General features: G+C 43.0%; 2 protein-coding genes across 9 annotated transcripts in view; both read right to left on the reverse strand.

Annotated features, from left to right (window-relative positions):
* LOC127605701 (uncharacterized) overlaps positions 1–13,419 on the reverse strand; it is a 368,389-nt gene that overhangs the window by 264,531 nt on the left and 90,439 nt on the right. The gene's annotated exons all lie outside the window — the stretch shown is intronic.
* nek1 (NIMA-related kinase 1) overlaps positions 1–13,419 on the reverse strand; it is an 87,129-nt gene that overhangs the window by 21,544 nt on the left and 52,166 nt on the right. For all 8 annotated transcript variants that reach the window (XM_052073307.1, XM_052073304.1, XM_052073311.1 and 5 more), the window contains 7 exons: positions 11,621–11,797; positions 11,027–11,221; positions 10,845–10,947; positions 7,346–7,392; positions 7,025–7,242; positions 2,852–2,997; positions 2,315–2,673 (listed from right to left, as the gene is read on the reverse strand). In XM_052073307.1, the coding sequence (XP_051929267.1) occupies positions 2,315–2,673; positions 2,852–2,997; positions 7,025–7,242; positions 7,346–7,392; positions 10,845–10,947; positions 11,027–11,221; positions 11,621–11,797 (1,245 nt within the window). The remainder of the gene's footprint in view (positions 1–2,314; positions 2,674–2,851; positions 2,998–7,024; positions 7,243–7,345; positions 7,393–10,844; positions 10,948–11,026; positions 11,222–11,620; positions 11,798–13,419) is intronic.

Consider the following 13,419-nt stretch of genomic DNA (forward strand, 5'->3'; position numbering starts at 1 on the left):
ATCTGAAAAAACAAGTTTCGATGTAACTGGTTGGACAGAAAGCTGACTGTGTCCCCAGTAGGAACCAGTAAAGAGGAACCATTATCTGTTCTTGTGTCTGATTTTGTGAAAAAGCTCAATGTTGCTGGTAAAGGTCTGTGTACAGTGTGTGACAATGTCATTCTATACGGAAAATGCATTCATAAACCAAAGGTAGTAAACAGTTTGGGACTTCACTATCACTGTATGAGGTAAGAATCAACAGCTTTTTATCACATTTACACAACATTTTATGAATACAAGTCATTAACCAATCTCAAATATGGCAGGGAATGTGTTTCCTTTTTTAGTTTTGATTTGAGCAGCAAATTTGAAGTTACATGTTGGTGCTCACCAGGAATGCAGAAGCAAAATTGCACAAAGGCCTATGTCAAATTTTCACTTAAAAGAATAGTGAACAATTGGGATTTTTTTTCTGTGAAAGTTTCAAGTAGTGCTTACACTGAATACATCTTTCGCATGTTTCGTGTAAAGTGCCAATTTTGTAAGAAAATAGGGAATGGTATTTCAACAAAAAATGTAAAATTTTGTTGATAAAATTAATGGTTTTAAGGCTGTAAAATCTCTGAAACCCATTCGCTTCTGGGGGCCTGTGGCCCCAGACCCCCCCATCTGATTTTCTGAATTTTTTCATCACTAGCCACTCTCATCCCTGCCAATGACAGCACTGGTGGATCGACCCATGACTAGCAACCTCCCTTGTGTCTTATCACGTGCGTTACTCTTTGATCAGTGTTGAATCACGTGGTTGCCTAGATCAGTGTTGTGTTTACTATGCGTGTTAGTGGGTTCATGTGTGTGTGTGCGCACATGACTGAAATTCTGTAGTTTTTTTCTGCTTGGCTCTCGACGAAGGCCAACACTTTTTTGCTCTGCTCCTGTCCTCCCCTCACCCTTCCCTGCTCGCCACTCATTCTGTGCTGTCCTTGTCTGACTATCCTAGCCTCCTGCTGTATTTTCATCCTACAAACAAACCATGGAATTGGTTGGCTGGTCTCTCGATGCCATCGACAAAACTTTCTCGACGAGAAGAGCAGGCAGTGGGGAGCCTACTTTCCCCTCTGGGAAATTTGCTGCTGGGTATACCCTAGATCCTAGGCCTCTACAGGGCTTGCTGATGAGCTGCGTTTGAATCAAGTATGTTGAAGTAGAGAGGGATCTAAAACAGGCAGAATATGGCTCTCAAGGAACTGGAGTTCCCTACCCCTGCCCTAGATCGCTGGAGGAAGTGGAGAATGGTGTGCCTGTAAATACTGTCCGCTGAGGATGTGGAAGACATCTACATTATTGGCCTTCTGATAACAGATATGCTGCTGTTTGGTTTTAGCAGTTTCCTGATCTATCGCAAAATTCAACCGACGGGAGCAGCTTTATTGGAAGTGGAAGCTGCCAGTCTTTATGGATGGCATGGTGCGGATGTCCAACACTCAGACCCAAGCGGTGACTGAGCTCAACTGCAAAATGGATGCGGTTTTGGAGCAAGATGGACAACAACTTGGGAGAAGTTGGCATCGGCGCTCAGAGAAGAAATCACGGATTTGGCTGATCAACGCCATTGAAGAGACACAGGCCACGGACTCAAGGCTGTCTGGAATTGTTGGCAGCCTGTTCCCAAAACATCTGCTATCTGGACCTCTCCCCTGGAAGAAAGTACGCATGGAAGCTAGTGCTCTACCATCACCCCCTCCTTCTCGGCCATCGACTGATAAACCAGGACTGTCTCCATGAGAAGACCTTGACGAAGCAGCTGCGGCCTGACACGCACACACAACCAGACAATCACATGCGCATACACACCCGTGTATCACCGGCTCCTGTTTTTCCCCCGCGACATGAACTGTTCTGCGGAGCACTCGAATGGACTGAGCAGCTCATCGGTCGAGCCGCGTCGCACTCCCCCCCCATCCATCTGCCCCCTGATTACATGTCATGTCTTGTGACATGTTCTAACTGTCATATGCTTGTTTACGTGCTGGGGTCTTTTTCTCTCCTGGACTCAAATTAACCTCAGAAGAGGACAGTTCGAGCTTGTTTTTTTCCCCTCTCCCTCCTTTGTGGTTTCCTTTCTGAACTAAGATCTCGGGGCGCTGTGCACACAGCGAGTACCGACAGGCCCTCATCACTGTATCCCATGTTCGTCATTGTTTTTCATGTTTCTTGTGCAGAGCGTGCCTGTCAAGTCCTAATTGCCCCACGGGGATAAATAAAGTTTTCTGAATTTGAAGTAGTTTCAGTCATGAAGATTGCCATGAATTCCGACAAAATGCCCTCTTACCCGACTGCCATTCTTCATTAAATTGGCGTTTATTTGTGTGGGTCTCTTCTCTCACACCGTTGCTGAGCAACTCTCCTGCTTCCTCTTCAACGGGACTCTCATTCAAACATTCTTCATCCTCATCCTCATCATCATCTTCCACATCTTCATCGTCATCATCAGCTACAGTCATCTGATCATTTTGCTGCTGAAGTTCGACTATGATCCTGTTGAAAATGTCTTTGTCTTCGTCGATTGTAGCATTTCCATTAAAGTCTCCTCTTCCATCATGTGGGCGGTTCCTTATGAAGTCATTTTCTTCTTGCAGCAGTTGTTCCATGGATGCCCGAATATCCCGCAGGTCTTCATCCTCATACGCACTAAGAAGCAAGCATATTCCAACAGACTATTAGACAAACATGCTCTATTTTAAGGAACACCTGTGCAGATTTACATCACAATGCATTCTGTGATACATGTAGTGAATATATACGTGTGTGTGTGTGTGTGTGTGTGTGTCCAAAGCATGCTTTCCGTTTGTGAGCGTGGATGCCTTACTCTGACTGGTCATCATCTTTGCCTTCGTCCTGATCCTCATTTCCCTGGTTGCCGTCTGGTGCAATGCTGTCTTCAGTCGTAATGACAGAGTCCTTCTCTGCACTGAAAACCCGACTAAGGTCTGGAAGGGAGCATGTCCGCAGCATCTGACAGTACAGAGTCAATTTTTTAGAATAAATACATAAATACTGCCAAGTTAAGAGGGAACTAAATAGCAGTGGCGTTCCGTCAGGGCCAGCAAGGCCTTCTCTGCTGGCCTAAATATTCTCAGAAAAGTAAATTTAATACATTTACTTTTCTCAGAATAACAAATTTAATTTATGTTATTTTATTTTCATAAATATGTAAACAAAATGATTATGTGTATTCTTTACGTCATATTATTTCCACTTAGTCGAGTGGCTTTCAATGTTATTTTAAATAACAATGAAAGCCACTCGATAAATAACTTATTTATTGTGGTTGAGTTTTTAACCAATCATATTTCAGCTAGCTTGTGTTGCCAAGTAACTTTAACTTGCTTGCGGCCTTCAGATTAAACAGAGCAAGCCCCTGTGCGCTGTAAGTGAACGGGCACAGTCAGCTTTCAATAGCCAATCAGATCACGAGTCTGCGAACCAGGGCCAGCTAGAAGGGTTTACGTTGAGACTGGACGTGTGCGTTCGGTGATTGGATTAGCGCCTGCTAGAGGGAGCTATCACTGCATTTTAACCCAAAATGGCCAAAGGAGAAGACGTTGATTTGGTTGCAGAACTACTTTCCACACAATTTTTAAGACGGACCTCCCACGAAAAGCTGGATATTGTGCAAAGAGGTCGCCCAACTCCTGCGCTACCTAGCCTGTCCCAGCAAGGAAAAGGGTTTGCCCGTCATTTTCAGACGAGCAATTATGAACGGTACCCGTGGCTCTCAGCTTCTGAGAAACGCTGCAAATTGTACTGCTGGGAATGCCTATTGCTTGCAACTAACCGATTTGTTGTTTGGAGTCACACTGGATTTACCAATTTAAGTTGTTTCACCGAGGCAGCAAGGAAACATCAGAGCACGGCTGGGCACTTACAAGCTACGGTTGTTTAAAAACGTTTGGGGACACTCGCGTAGATCTGCAGCTCAGTGAACAGGCACTACATTGGTGAGTAAATAAATTTTATTTTACATTTCTTGCCATTTTATTTCTTTAGTATTAAATTAATGGTAATAAAATAAAATGACAAAGATACAAAAATGTATCAAATAAATTTGCTCACCTGCAATTTATAATAGCGCATTTTAGTCACCTTCATGCACTAAAGTTCGTTCAATCTCAGCTGCTCAACATTTTCAGTTATTTGCTGTTGTATAGCCTATTCTCAAAATGCAAATAATCAGTTAACTTTATTTTCAAAGAATAGTTTGTTTTGTTATTGTGTGGTTGGTGTGTTATATGAAACTGCGACATTGCGCAATTTATTGGACAGACTTGTTTAAGATCACACAGCGTAACTTGAGTGGCATTTTATTTAGTATTTATAAATCTTTATTTTTGACAATTGTCTTCATGTATGTGACGTCACTGAAGGCCTAAGGTTGAAATGCACGGCCCGCCACTGATAAACAGTCACCTGATCAATAACGTAACTGTCAAATATTCATGGTGAAGAAACCACAAGCCGCCTGCCACAAGTCACCACTTCTCACGCACTGAACCAAGCAAAAAGCAACAGGATTTCTTTGTAGCTGTGCTAAATCATTGTTAGCTAACACTGCAGGGGAAAATTCACAGCTTGGGTTTGGATGCATCTGGGAAAAGATGTACAACTGCCTGGCTCCTTGGATCGAGCCACTTTTGAGCCGGAGTAGAAAGCGTCTCAACTGGACCAAGAAGAAGGACTGGACTGTTGGCCAGTGGTCCAAGGTCTTCTTATCCAATGAAATTAAGGTGTGCCTTTCATTTGAGAATCAAGGTCCATGGGTTAGGAGAAAAATGTGTGAGGAACAGAACCCAAGCTGAGGTCCAGTGTGAAATTTCAACAATCAGTTATGATTTGGGGTGCAATGCCCAGTGCAGGTGTTGGTAAACTCCATTCATCATCCATTTTCTAATCCGCTTATCCTCACTCTGCTTTCTTTAATCCAAGGTCATTTCAACAGTATACTAGAACATTTTCAAGAACTTCATGATTCCTTCTGTTGAGAATCTGCATTAGAGATGCATATTTAATCTTCCCGCAGGAAAGACCCCTACCCATACCACCAGAAGCACCAAAACCTGCTTTGATGCTGATGACATCAAAGCCAACCAACTCACCCAACCCAACTCCCATTGAAAATCTTATGGCGCATCGTCAAGAGGAAAATCCAGGCCACCAGATCCAAAAACAAAGAGGAGCTCACAGGAAGCATCAAGGAAATCTGGGCTTCCATAACTCCCTGGCAATGCGACAGGCCGACTGCATCAATACCATGGCGCATCAAGGCAGTGATTAAGGCAGAGATTCCCAACAAAGCATTGAAGATTCACATATCATTTTGAAAATACCATATTTTGATTGATTTAATGTGGATCTAATCTTTTTTCCTGTAAGAACTGACAAGTACATGGTGTCTTCTTCACAATTTTCACATTTTTTGAATTCCTGTTTTTAGGGGTTTGGCGAGCTGAAAGCCCAATTTCTGAAAAAAATTAATGAATTCTTGAAATCATTTCAATTTTGGAATCTGAATCCATAGTCCATGGAAGTTCACGTTTTGAATGGAATTGTAAAGATCGTTTCCATGATATTCAAATTTCTTGGAAAGGATGTGCATCTTTTGCAACACCTGGAATTTTTCTGACTCACTTCATGTCCAACTACTGTACAAATAAATTATAAAGTTATACCGTATTTTCACGACCATTCGCCGCACCGTATGGTTGGGCGCAGTCTCATTAATGGGTGCTATTTCTGTATTTTACACATGGACAAAATGCACTGTATTATTGGCCGCAGTTTTAAAGTGGTAAAACATACGCCAGCTTATAAACATACGGCATGCATGCGCGCACGCTAAAAACACGTTAGCTTGAAGCATACGGTAGCATGCCAAGACATACAGATACAAGCTAAAAACACCTTTTTAAAAAGGCAACAGAAGCAAAACTGAGTTCCGTTGTATTCTATTTAGCCATCGTACTCACGTTTTTCGATCAATCATCACCCAGAAATGCAAAGTCCTCATCCTCTGTATCAGAATCGAACAATTGTGCAAGTACCGGTAATCCATCAAAAACGCCATGTTCCCTCTCGTTTTCAGAGTCACTCATTGCCATGTGGCTCCACAGAAATGTGCCGGCTTTGCCAAAAACTCGAACAACAGTGCAAGCAGACACGTTCGTCCAAGCAGCCACAATCCATTCGCAAATTGTGGCGTAACTCGCCCAGCGCTGCCTCTCACTCTTTGTAAAGTTGTGTTTGCCATCGATCATTCATTGTTCCCATGCCGTTCGCAACTTTACTTTGAACGCCCGGTCGCAACTTTACTTTGAACGCCCGGTTGATGCCGATGTCCAGCGGTTGGAGTTCTTTAGTCAAGCCTCCGGGAATAACGGTTCATTTGCTTGACTTGGTTTTTCACCGCTGCTGTGAGATGGGCACGCATGCCAAAAGCATAACCGATGGCTTGAAGTTTGAACTGAGCTTCGTAGGCGTGTTTCTTTGTAGAATTTATTTTCGGGGGTTCTTAGAAACCAAAACCAAAGTTGTTTTGCAACAATGCAAAATTGCCACACTCTATACAAGTGTTGGTACCTGCTTGCGGCGTCCCTTTAGCGCCCACTTACACGCCCACCTTTCACCATTGGCGGACTGCTCCCCAGCATGCCTTCTCTCTCTCTCTCTCTCTCTCTCTCTCTTTAATAAATATATATACATATAATGTGTGTGTGTATATACACGCCCACCCTTCCCTGATTGGCCGACTTCTTTCCCGAATGCCTGTCCAGTCACTTCCACCTTTTCTCTATATAAACAGCGTGTCGGCTGTCGGTCAGATTTTGGAACTCAGCGCATACAAAGGACGCTCCACACCATAAGGCGTCCTGTCCATTTTGGAGAAAATGTAAGACTTTTAATGGCGCCTTAGAGTCGTGAAAATACGGTACTCATTTCGTGTCATGGTCAGTTAAATGCAACAATATTTTTTACAATTTAACACCTTAGGGTTGTTGGCGTCAAATAGGCCTGTTGAGAGCCCAATCAGGAGAGCATTGTGCTGCTTGGAGCGCATAGGTGAGATTGAGCGTGAGCGAGATGCAAGAGAACAAGAGGACTCATCCACCGAAGACTGTGCCGAAAATACGACAAGAGCAGATGTGCGTCTGTGAGCTGGAGAGCACAACTTCATAAAAAGGGGCTCTTCTCCCTGTGATACACCTGCACAGGGGTGGAGAAGAATGACAATTAGTATTTATGATATATAAAATGTCACATGAAATGCCTTTGATGGACAAACTATAACTATTAAGTGCTGCCTCACCCTCTTTCCCTGACGCTGCTCCTTGGTTTGTATTGACCTCTGGTAGCCTGGAAAAAAAAAATCACTTTAAATGATCAACAAATTAAGACTTGTGTCAAGATGGCACAAATGAGGGCGACTGCTGCTGCACCTAATCCAGGTGCTAACTAATTTACTGCACGCAAAGTTGAAATCGTTCAGCCAAACACTTCTCTTTCCATAGGATGGACAGACTGAAATATTCTACAAAAATCTAGGCTGTGTCTCATGACCAACAACAAAAACTGGTGACACTGTAGGAACGTAGTCCCCTGCGTGCGCACGCACGCACGCATACTCTACTGGGCACCTATTTTACCCCCGGTGTTAAATCCTTAATTATATGGCAGCGGCAGCTCATCTGTGAGAACTTGCTCTCTAAAGCTCCAGGAGTGTTGCTTGTGCGTGCAACACGAATTACACAGCAGAAGGTGAGGTGAATTTTTCCTGAGGTGAATGAGGGATTATAATGGCAGGATGTTAATTTAAAAAATATATTATGATCAACATTATATTTCACCATATCTTGAGATATATGAAGCAACTGCTGCTAGCTACCAAACTATCCATTGCAATGACGCTTTCATTGTTGCCTTTTAACACAATTACAAACAAATTATAAACTTAAAACCACATCCATCTCTCATGCAAACACTTCCCTTCTGTGGATGAATTCAACATTTTTTATATGTGCTTTGAGAAGACCAAGGCTGCCATAAAACCTCCACATTACACTAAAAAGGGAGAACTCAAGAAGGTGAATTTCAGGAAGGCTACCAATCCGAATGGGATTAAGGGCCGAATCCTCAGAACCTGTTCAGCCAAAGTAGCCCCCCATGTTCACAAGAATCTTCTGTATATTCCTCCCCCTAATGCGTGATTTTCACAACTGTTTGGAAAGAGAGAGAGAGAGAGAGAGAGAGAGAGAGAGAGAGAGAGAGAGAGAGAGAGAGAGAGAGAGAGAGAGAGAGAGAGAGAGAGAGAGAGAGAGAGAGAGAGAGAGAGAGAGAGAGAGAGAGAGAGAGAGAGAGAGAGAGAGAGAGAGAGAGAGAGAGAGAGAGAGAGAGAGAGAGAGAGAGAGAGAGAGAGAGAGAGAGAGAGAGAGAGAGAGAGAGAGAGAGAGAGAGAGTGCATAAGCTCTGTGTTTCGGTGTATCACAGCGTTCATACAGTGTGTGCTATGTGTGTTATAAATAAACGTGAGGGCACTGCCGTGAATATTGTAGAATTTACACTGTATTGTTTCCCAAATATTGTTTTGTATAGACGGGGAGCAGGGTTTGTTTTAAGTTGGATAGCATTTCAGCAGTGCCTAAATAAGCCCCCAAAATCTAATAATACATTTCACATGAATTGTCACACGTGACAGACCATTTGAACATCTTAACATAGACTCGAGCAACCATGAATATATTAGAGCTGACCTGCCTGTCTGTCTGTGATCTGTCAGAGATGACCAACTTAAAATGCAGTTGACTTTTTTTTTTTTTTTGGTGGCACAGTAGGATGCAACCATTTCTTTTTGCAAGACGTAAGGAAGGGATCACAGCGGGAGTAAATGCTAAACACACTTTTTGTGCACAGAGAAAAAAAAGTAAGGAAAATTGACAATTAAAATTGGACTTGAATGTTTCATTGCCAATAGTAGGGTGACAAAATATTTGGTGAAGGTGGCAGCTACCACCTTCACCACCTTGTAAAACCACCTCCGCAGTCATGAATTGGGGAGGCAATATCATTTACTCGTGTGGGTCCATTGTCTTTAATGAAGTCCACAGTTAACACAGCTGTCAACCAAGAATTTTAGAGCACCTGATGCTTCACGCGAAGGGGCTTTTTGGAGACAAGGATTTTATTTTTCAGCAGGGTTTGGCACCCAGCCACAAAGCCGAACCTACCGATATCTGATTTCATAGCAGTGGGATAACAGTAGAGTGATCCCTAACAGATTTGCACTTCATGTTTTTCAGCTTTGGCGTTTTTTTTTTTTGTTGGCTTTTTCAAAAATGTATTTACAAGATAAAATTAAAAACTAGAGCTATTTCGGCACCTATATTGTGGAAAGACACGTTATTTCATGTTGATGCACAAGAAAGAAGGTTTCCCTGCATGCTGAACACACAGCTGACATGACTCGGAGGCTTTGTATATGCTGATTCAATCAAGGTGCATGTACTGTACATAAACGTAACTGGTCTGTTCTCAACTGCTTGTTGTCTCAGACCTTCACCAACAGACGTCGCTAACACACTGTGCCATGAAATCTTGGTTCACATTGAACTGTAATCAAACATGACATACATACACAAACATGAGAATACCTGGGGGGGGGGGGGGGGGGGGGCGCAGCAAACTATCTTGACTTGATCTCCATTGAAAATATATGGGGCACTGTCAAGATGAAGGTGAGGGAACAGAAACCTCAAAATACAGAGATAGCTGAGCCACGGCCCATGGAAGGTGTTTTAATAAGCATCCAAACACTTACTACCTATCATTTTAAAACAAATCACAAGAAAGAGGCTGCTAAAAACAAATTTGAATCATCTGTATAATATTACTATAATATACTAATATTGCACATGCAATGTCAGAAAACATTGAACATCCATCCATTTCAACACCGCTTAACCTGAAAAGGGTTGCGGGGAGTTGCTGGAGCCTATCCCAGCTGACTTTGGTCGCCAGTCAGTCGCAGGGCACATATAGAGACTGACAACCGTCCACATCCATAATCACACTGCCACCGAGTGGAAACTGATCACACGCACATGGGCATCCCGTCCGCGAAAGTGCGCACACGCTCACACACACACACCATTTTGCCCAAAGATCGATTTTTGAAGCAACCAACTTCCCACGATTGACTCGATTGTGCACGTGAAAGCATAGACACACACGCACGCACGCCGGTGCCCAACCATGCACTCGCGCACATATGCACTCACGCCACGATGAGCAAGAGCCGGAATGGCCCGAACATGAATGAAAGTTCAAGACACAAACACAAAAATATATTTTTTCCCATCCATTTCCCCCTCCCACCCCTTGCAGTCAACTTGGGACCAGTCCGCTGGCTTCCGGTCGTTTGCGAACGACATATTGAGGCCCCCTGCCTTAAAATCAGAAGCAATTCGCTGACTTGCTTAGTACTAAGCACTTAGCGCCATTGTCTGCGCGTTGCGGTGATTCAGTCATCTGATTGGTTGCCCTCTATGTCAATCAAGTCACGGGACTGGTGATAGGCTGACGTCGTACGTTCTGTGTCTTTAGCGCGTTTTCTAAATGGCAGCGCCACTGCCGAGGCGTTTCGACGCTTGTCGTGTGAAAGCCCGGGAGCCGCATTGAACCGGCCAAAGAGCCGCATGCTGCTTGCGAGCCGCAGCCACTCCTGCACTACATCATCAGTGATGTACATTTTCAACAAATAACAGGACTGGAAAACAATCAGAATTCATAGTTTTAAAAAGATGAATAGTTACAGTGGCGGTTGGTCTTGTTTCACCCATGCGTGATGCAGCTCCAATGAGGTGTGTGATGCTTTAGGAACGTCCTCCAATACCATTGATTCAACATCCTCTGGATCTGACAATACGCAGACTGTATTTGTACCAGCAATCCACTTTGACTAAACAGCCGAGCTATGATCAAACGATATACTCACCCTGGATCTCTGCAATACTAGATGGCTTTGTGTGTCCTTCTATTTCACTTGCATTTTCTGGGTGCGAGACCTCTGTTGTAGCAACATATTCCGTCTGTACCTGAATTTCAATAACGGCAGGTGTGCCATCCTTTGAGCTCATGTCCTCTTCAGGTGTACTCATTTCATGCTCTGCGACAATCTGGTTTGGCTCATCTGAGAAGAGGTTGGTTGACTTCAGGAAGTGAATTTACAGCTCAAACATAGGCAAAAAAGCATTGTCATAGACAGTGGATATCCATTTCTAAGATTAAATTTTTATTAATAAAAAAAAAAGTATTTTGACAGACCTCACAGACACAGACCACCCACAAGCCTATTGGTTTCAACTGTTCGTAAATGGAGTGCCAATTTATTGGAGTGATAACAAACCCAAACTGAAACCGATATAAAGAGGTTTAACAAAATACAGTAAAAAGAAGACAGCCATTGACTCGTAGTAATTATAATGATCTAATTTATGATGATCTCGCAAATGTTTTCATCAGCATTGGCCTTGGAATTACGATGGAATTGAAACCCCGTGTGCTTTTTCAAGTGGGAGTGTATACTAACCAGGGCTTGGGGAAGCCTCTTCGCAGACACTGACTATTTCCAACAGCTGGGTGAGTGGCTGAACCTTTGCCTCATGAAGTACTTTGAGTATCTGACAGTCTGGACTCACTCCCCAAAGCTTCCTTTGACCTTCACCCTGGAGCACACCCATCTGTACCACCTCACCCACTGTTTGTTCTGAGAATGTAAACAAACACATTTTATCAGGGAATCTAATCCCGCTATTAAAATGGATTTGTGCTGCATATTAATTTATATTCTTCCATCTTCTTTGTAATATTGTCACAATACCAACAACTTTGATACCATAACTGCATAAAATACCTCAATATGGAAAGTAACAAAAACGTACTTATTGACGGATATTTGAATGAGAAAGTGCATATTCCTGGGGCGTATGGTTCTCATGCAAGCATGGTTGGGCTGGCATGAAAAACTGTCTCTGGTATTTTTACCGGCCATACGAATGAAATGTGTTGAGGGAAGCATGTCAGTGTACGTGAGCAAGCAAGCACAAACACTCTAATGTGACACATGTACATGCGAACGTGCACGCGATGATGTACTGTATGTATTCTGTTTTTTTTTTTTTTTTTTTTAAACCATGACTCTGGCCCACACAGCAAACAATGACTTGTAAAAGCAATGATCTGGATAGTATCATATGTAAAAGTGAAATGTTCACCCAATGCCATCACGATGCACCCCTCTGCAAGTGAGACCCTCATGTCTGATGGTGACTGTGTGTCCTCTGCATATAGGGAGCGACAGCCCTGAAGAGCAGCCTTCATCCCGATGACAGTGGCCAGACACTCACTTTTCTTCCTTTGACAGTCTCTACCCCTCAACTCACTCATCTAATCACAAATCACAGATGTGGATGTTACAAAACTTGCAACCACCTAAGAAATACAACTGCAGCTTTCCAAAAATAAAATTGGAATGCCTTGGTCCATAACCACCGGGCTGTAGGCTACATTGGACCGGGCCACGAGGGGTCGCACAGATGAAAGAATAAAAAACTTACAGTACTCCCAGTTTATTTATATGCAGTTACAAGACAAAAAATGTGACCCCTTGGAATAACCTAGATTTGTGCATAAATTGGTCATGTGTTCGGATCTTCATGTCACAAAATAGATAGACACAGTCTGCTTGAAATATTACCATGCAAAAAATATGTTTTAATGTATTTTTATTGAACACACCGTGTAAAGATTAAGCATGCATTGTCCTGTTTCATCATCCATCTTCTGTTGAGCTTCAATTGGTGGACAGATGGCCTTAAGCTTTTGAGCAAAATGTTTTGGTAAACTTGGGAATTCATTTTTCCTTCAATGACAGCAATCTGTCCAGGTCCTGAGTTAGCCAGAAAGCCCCAAACCATGATGCCCCCTCCACCATACTTTATACAGTTGGGATGAGGTTTAGATGTTTTTGTGCTGTGCTCGTTTTTCTCCATACATAGTGTTGTGTGTTCCTTCCAAACAACTCAGCTTTGGATTCATCTGTCCACACAATATTTTGCCAGTAGTACTGGGGAACTTGCAAATTTCAAACAAGCAGCAATGTTTTTTTTTGACAGCAGTGACTTCCCCCGTGGTGTCCTCCCATGAACTCCATTCGTGTTCAGTGATTCCTCCACTGAGATGGTGACATATGCCAGAGATTTTTGTCTTTGACACTCTAGGATTCAGCGTGGACTGATGGACATCAAGGCTTTTAACCCGTACCAGTTTTATGCATGTCAACTACCCTTAATCGTAGGTATTCTGAGAGTTCTTTGTGTGAGGCATAGT

This window comes from Hippocampus zosterae, chromosome 8, assembly GCF_025434085.1.
Source record: "Hippocampus zosterae strain Florida chromosome 8, ASM2543408v3, whole genome shotgun sequence".
Lineage (NCBI taxonomy): Eukaryota > Metazoa > Chordata > Actinopteri > Syngnathiformes > Syngnathidae > Hippocampus > Hippocampus zosterae.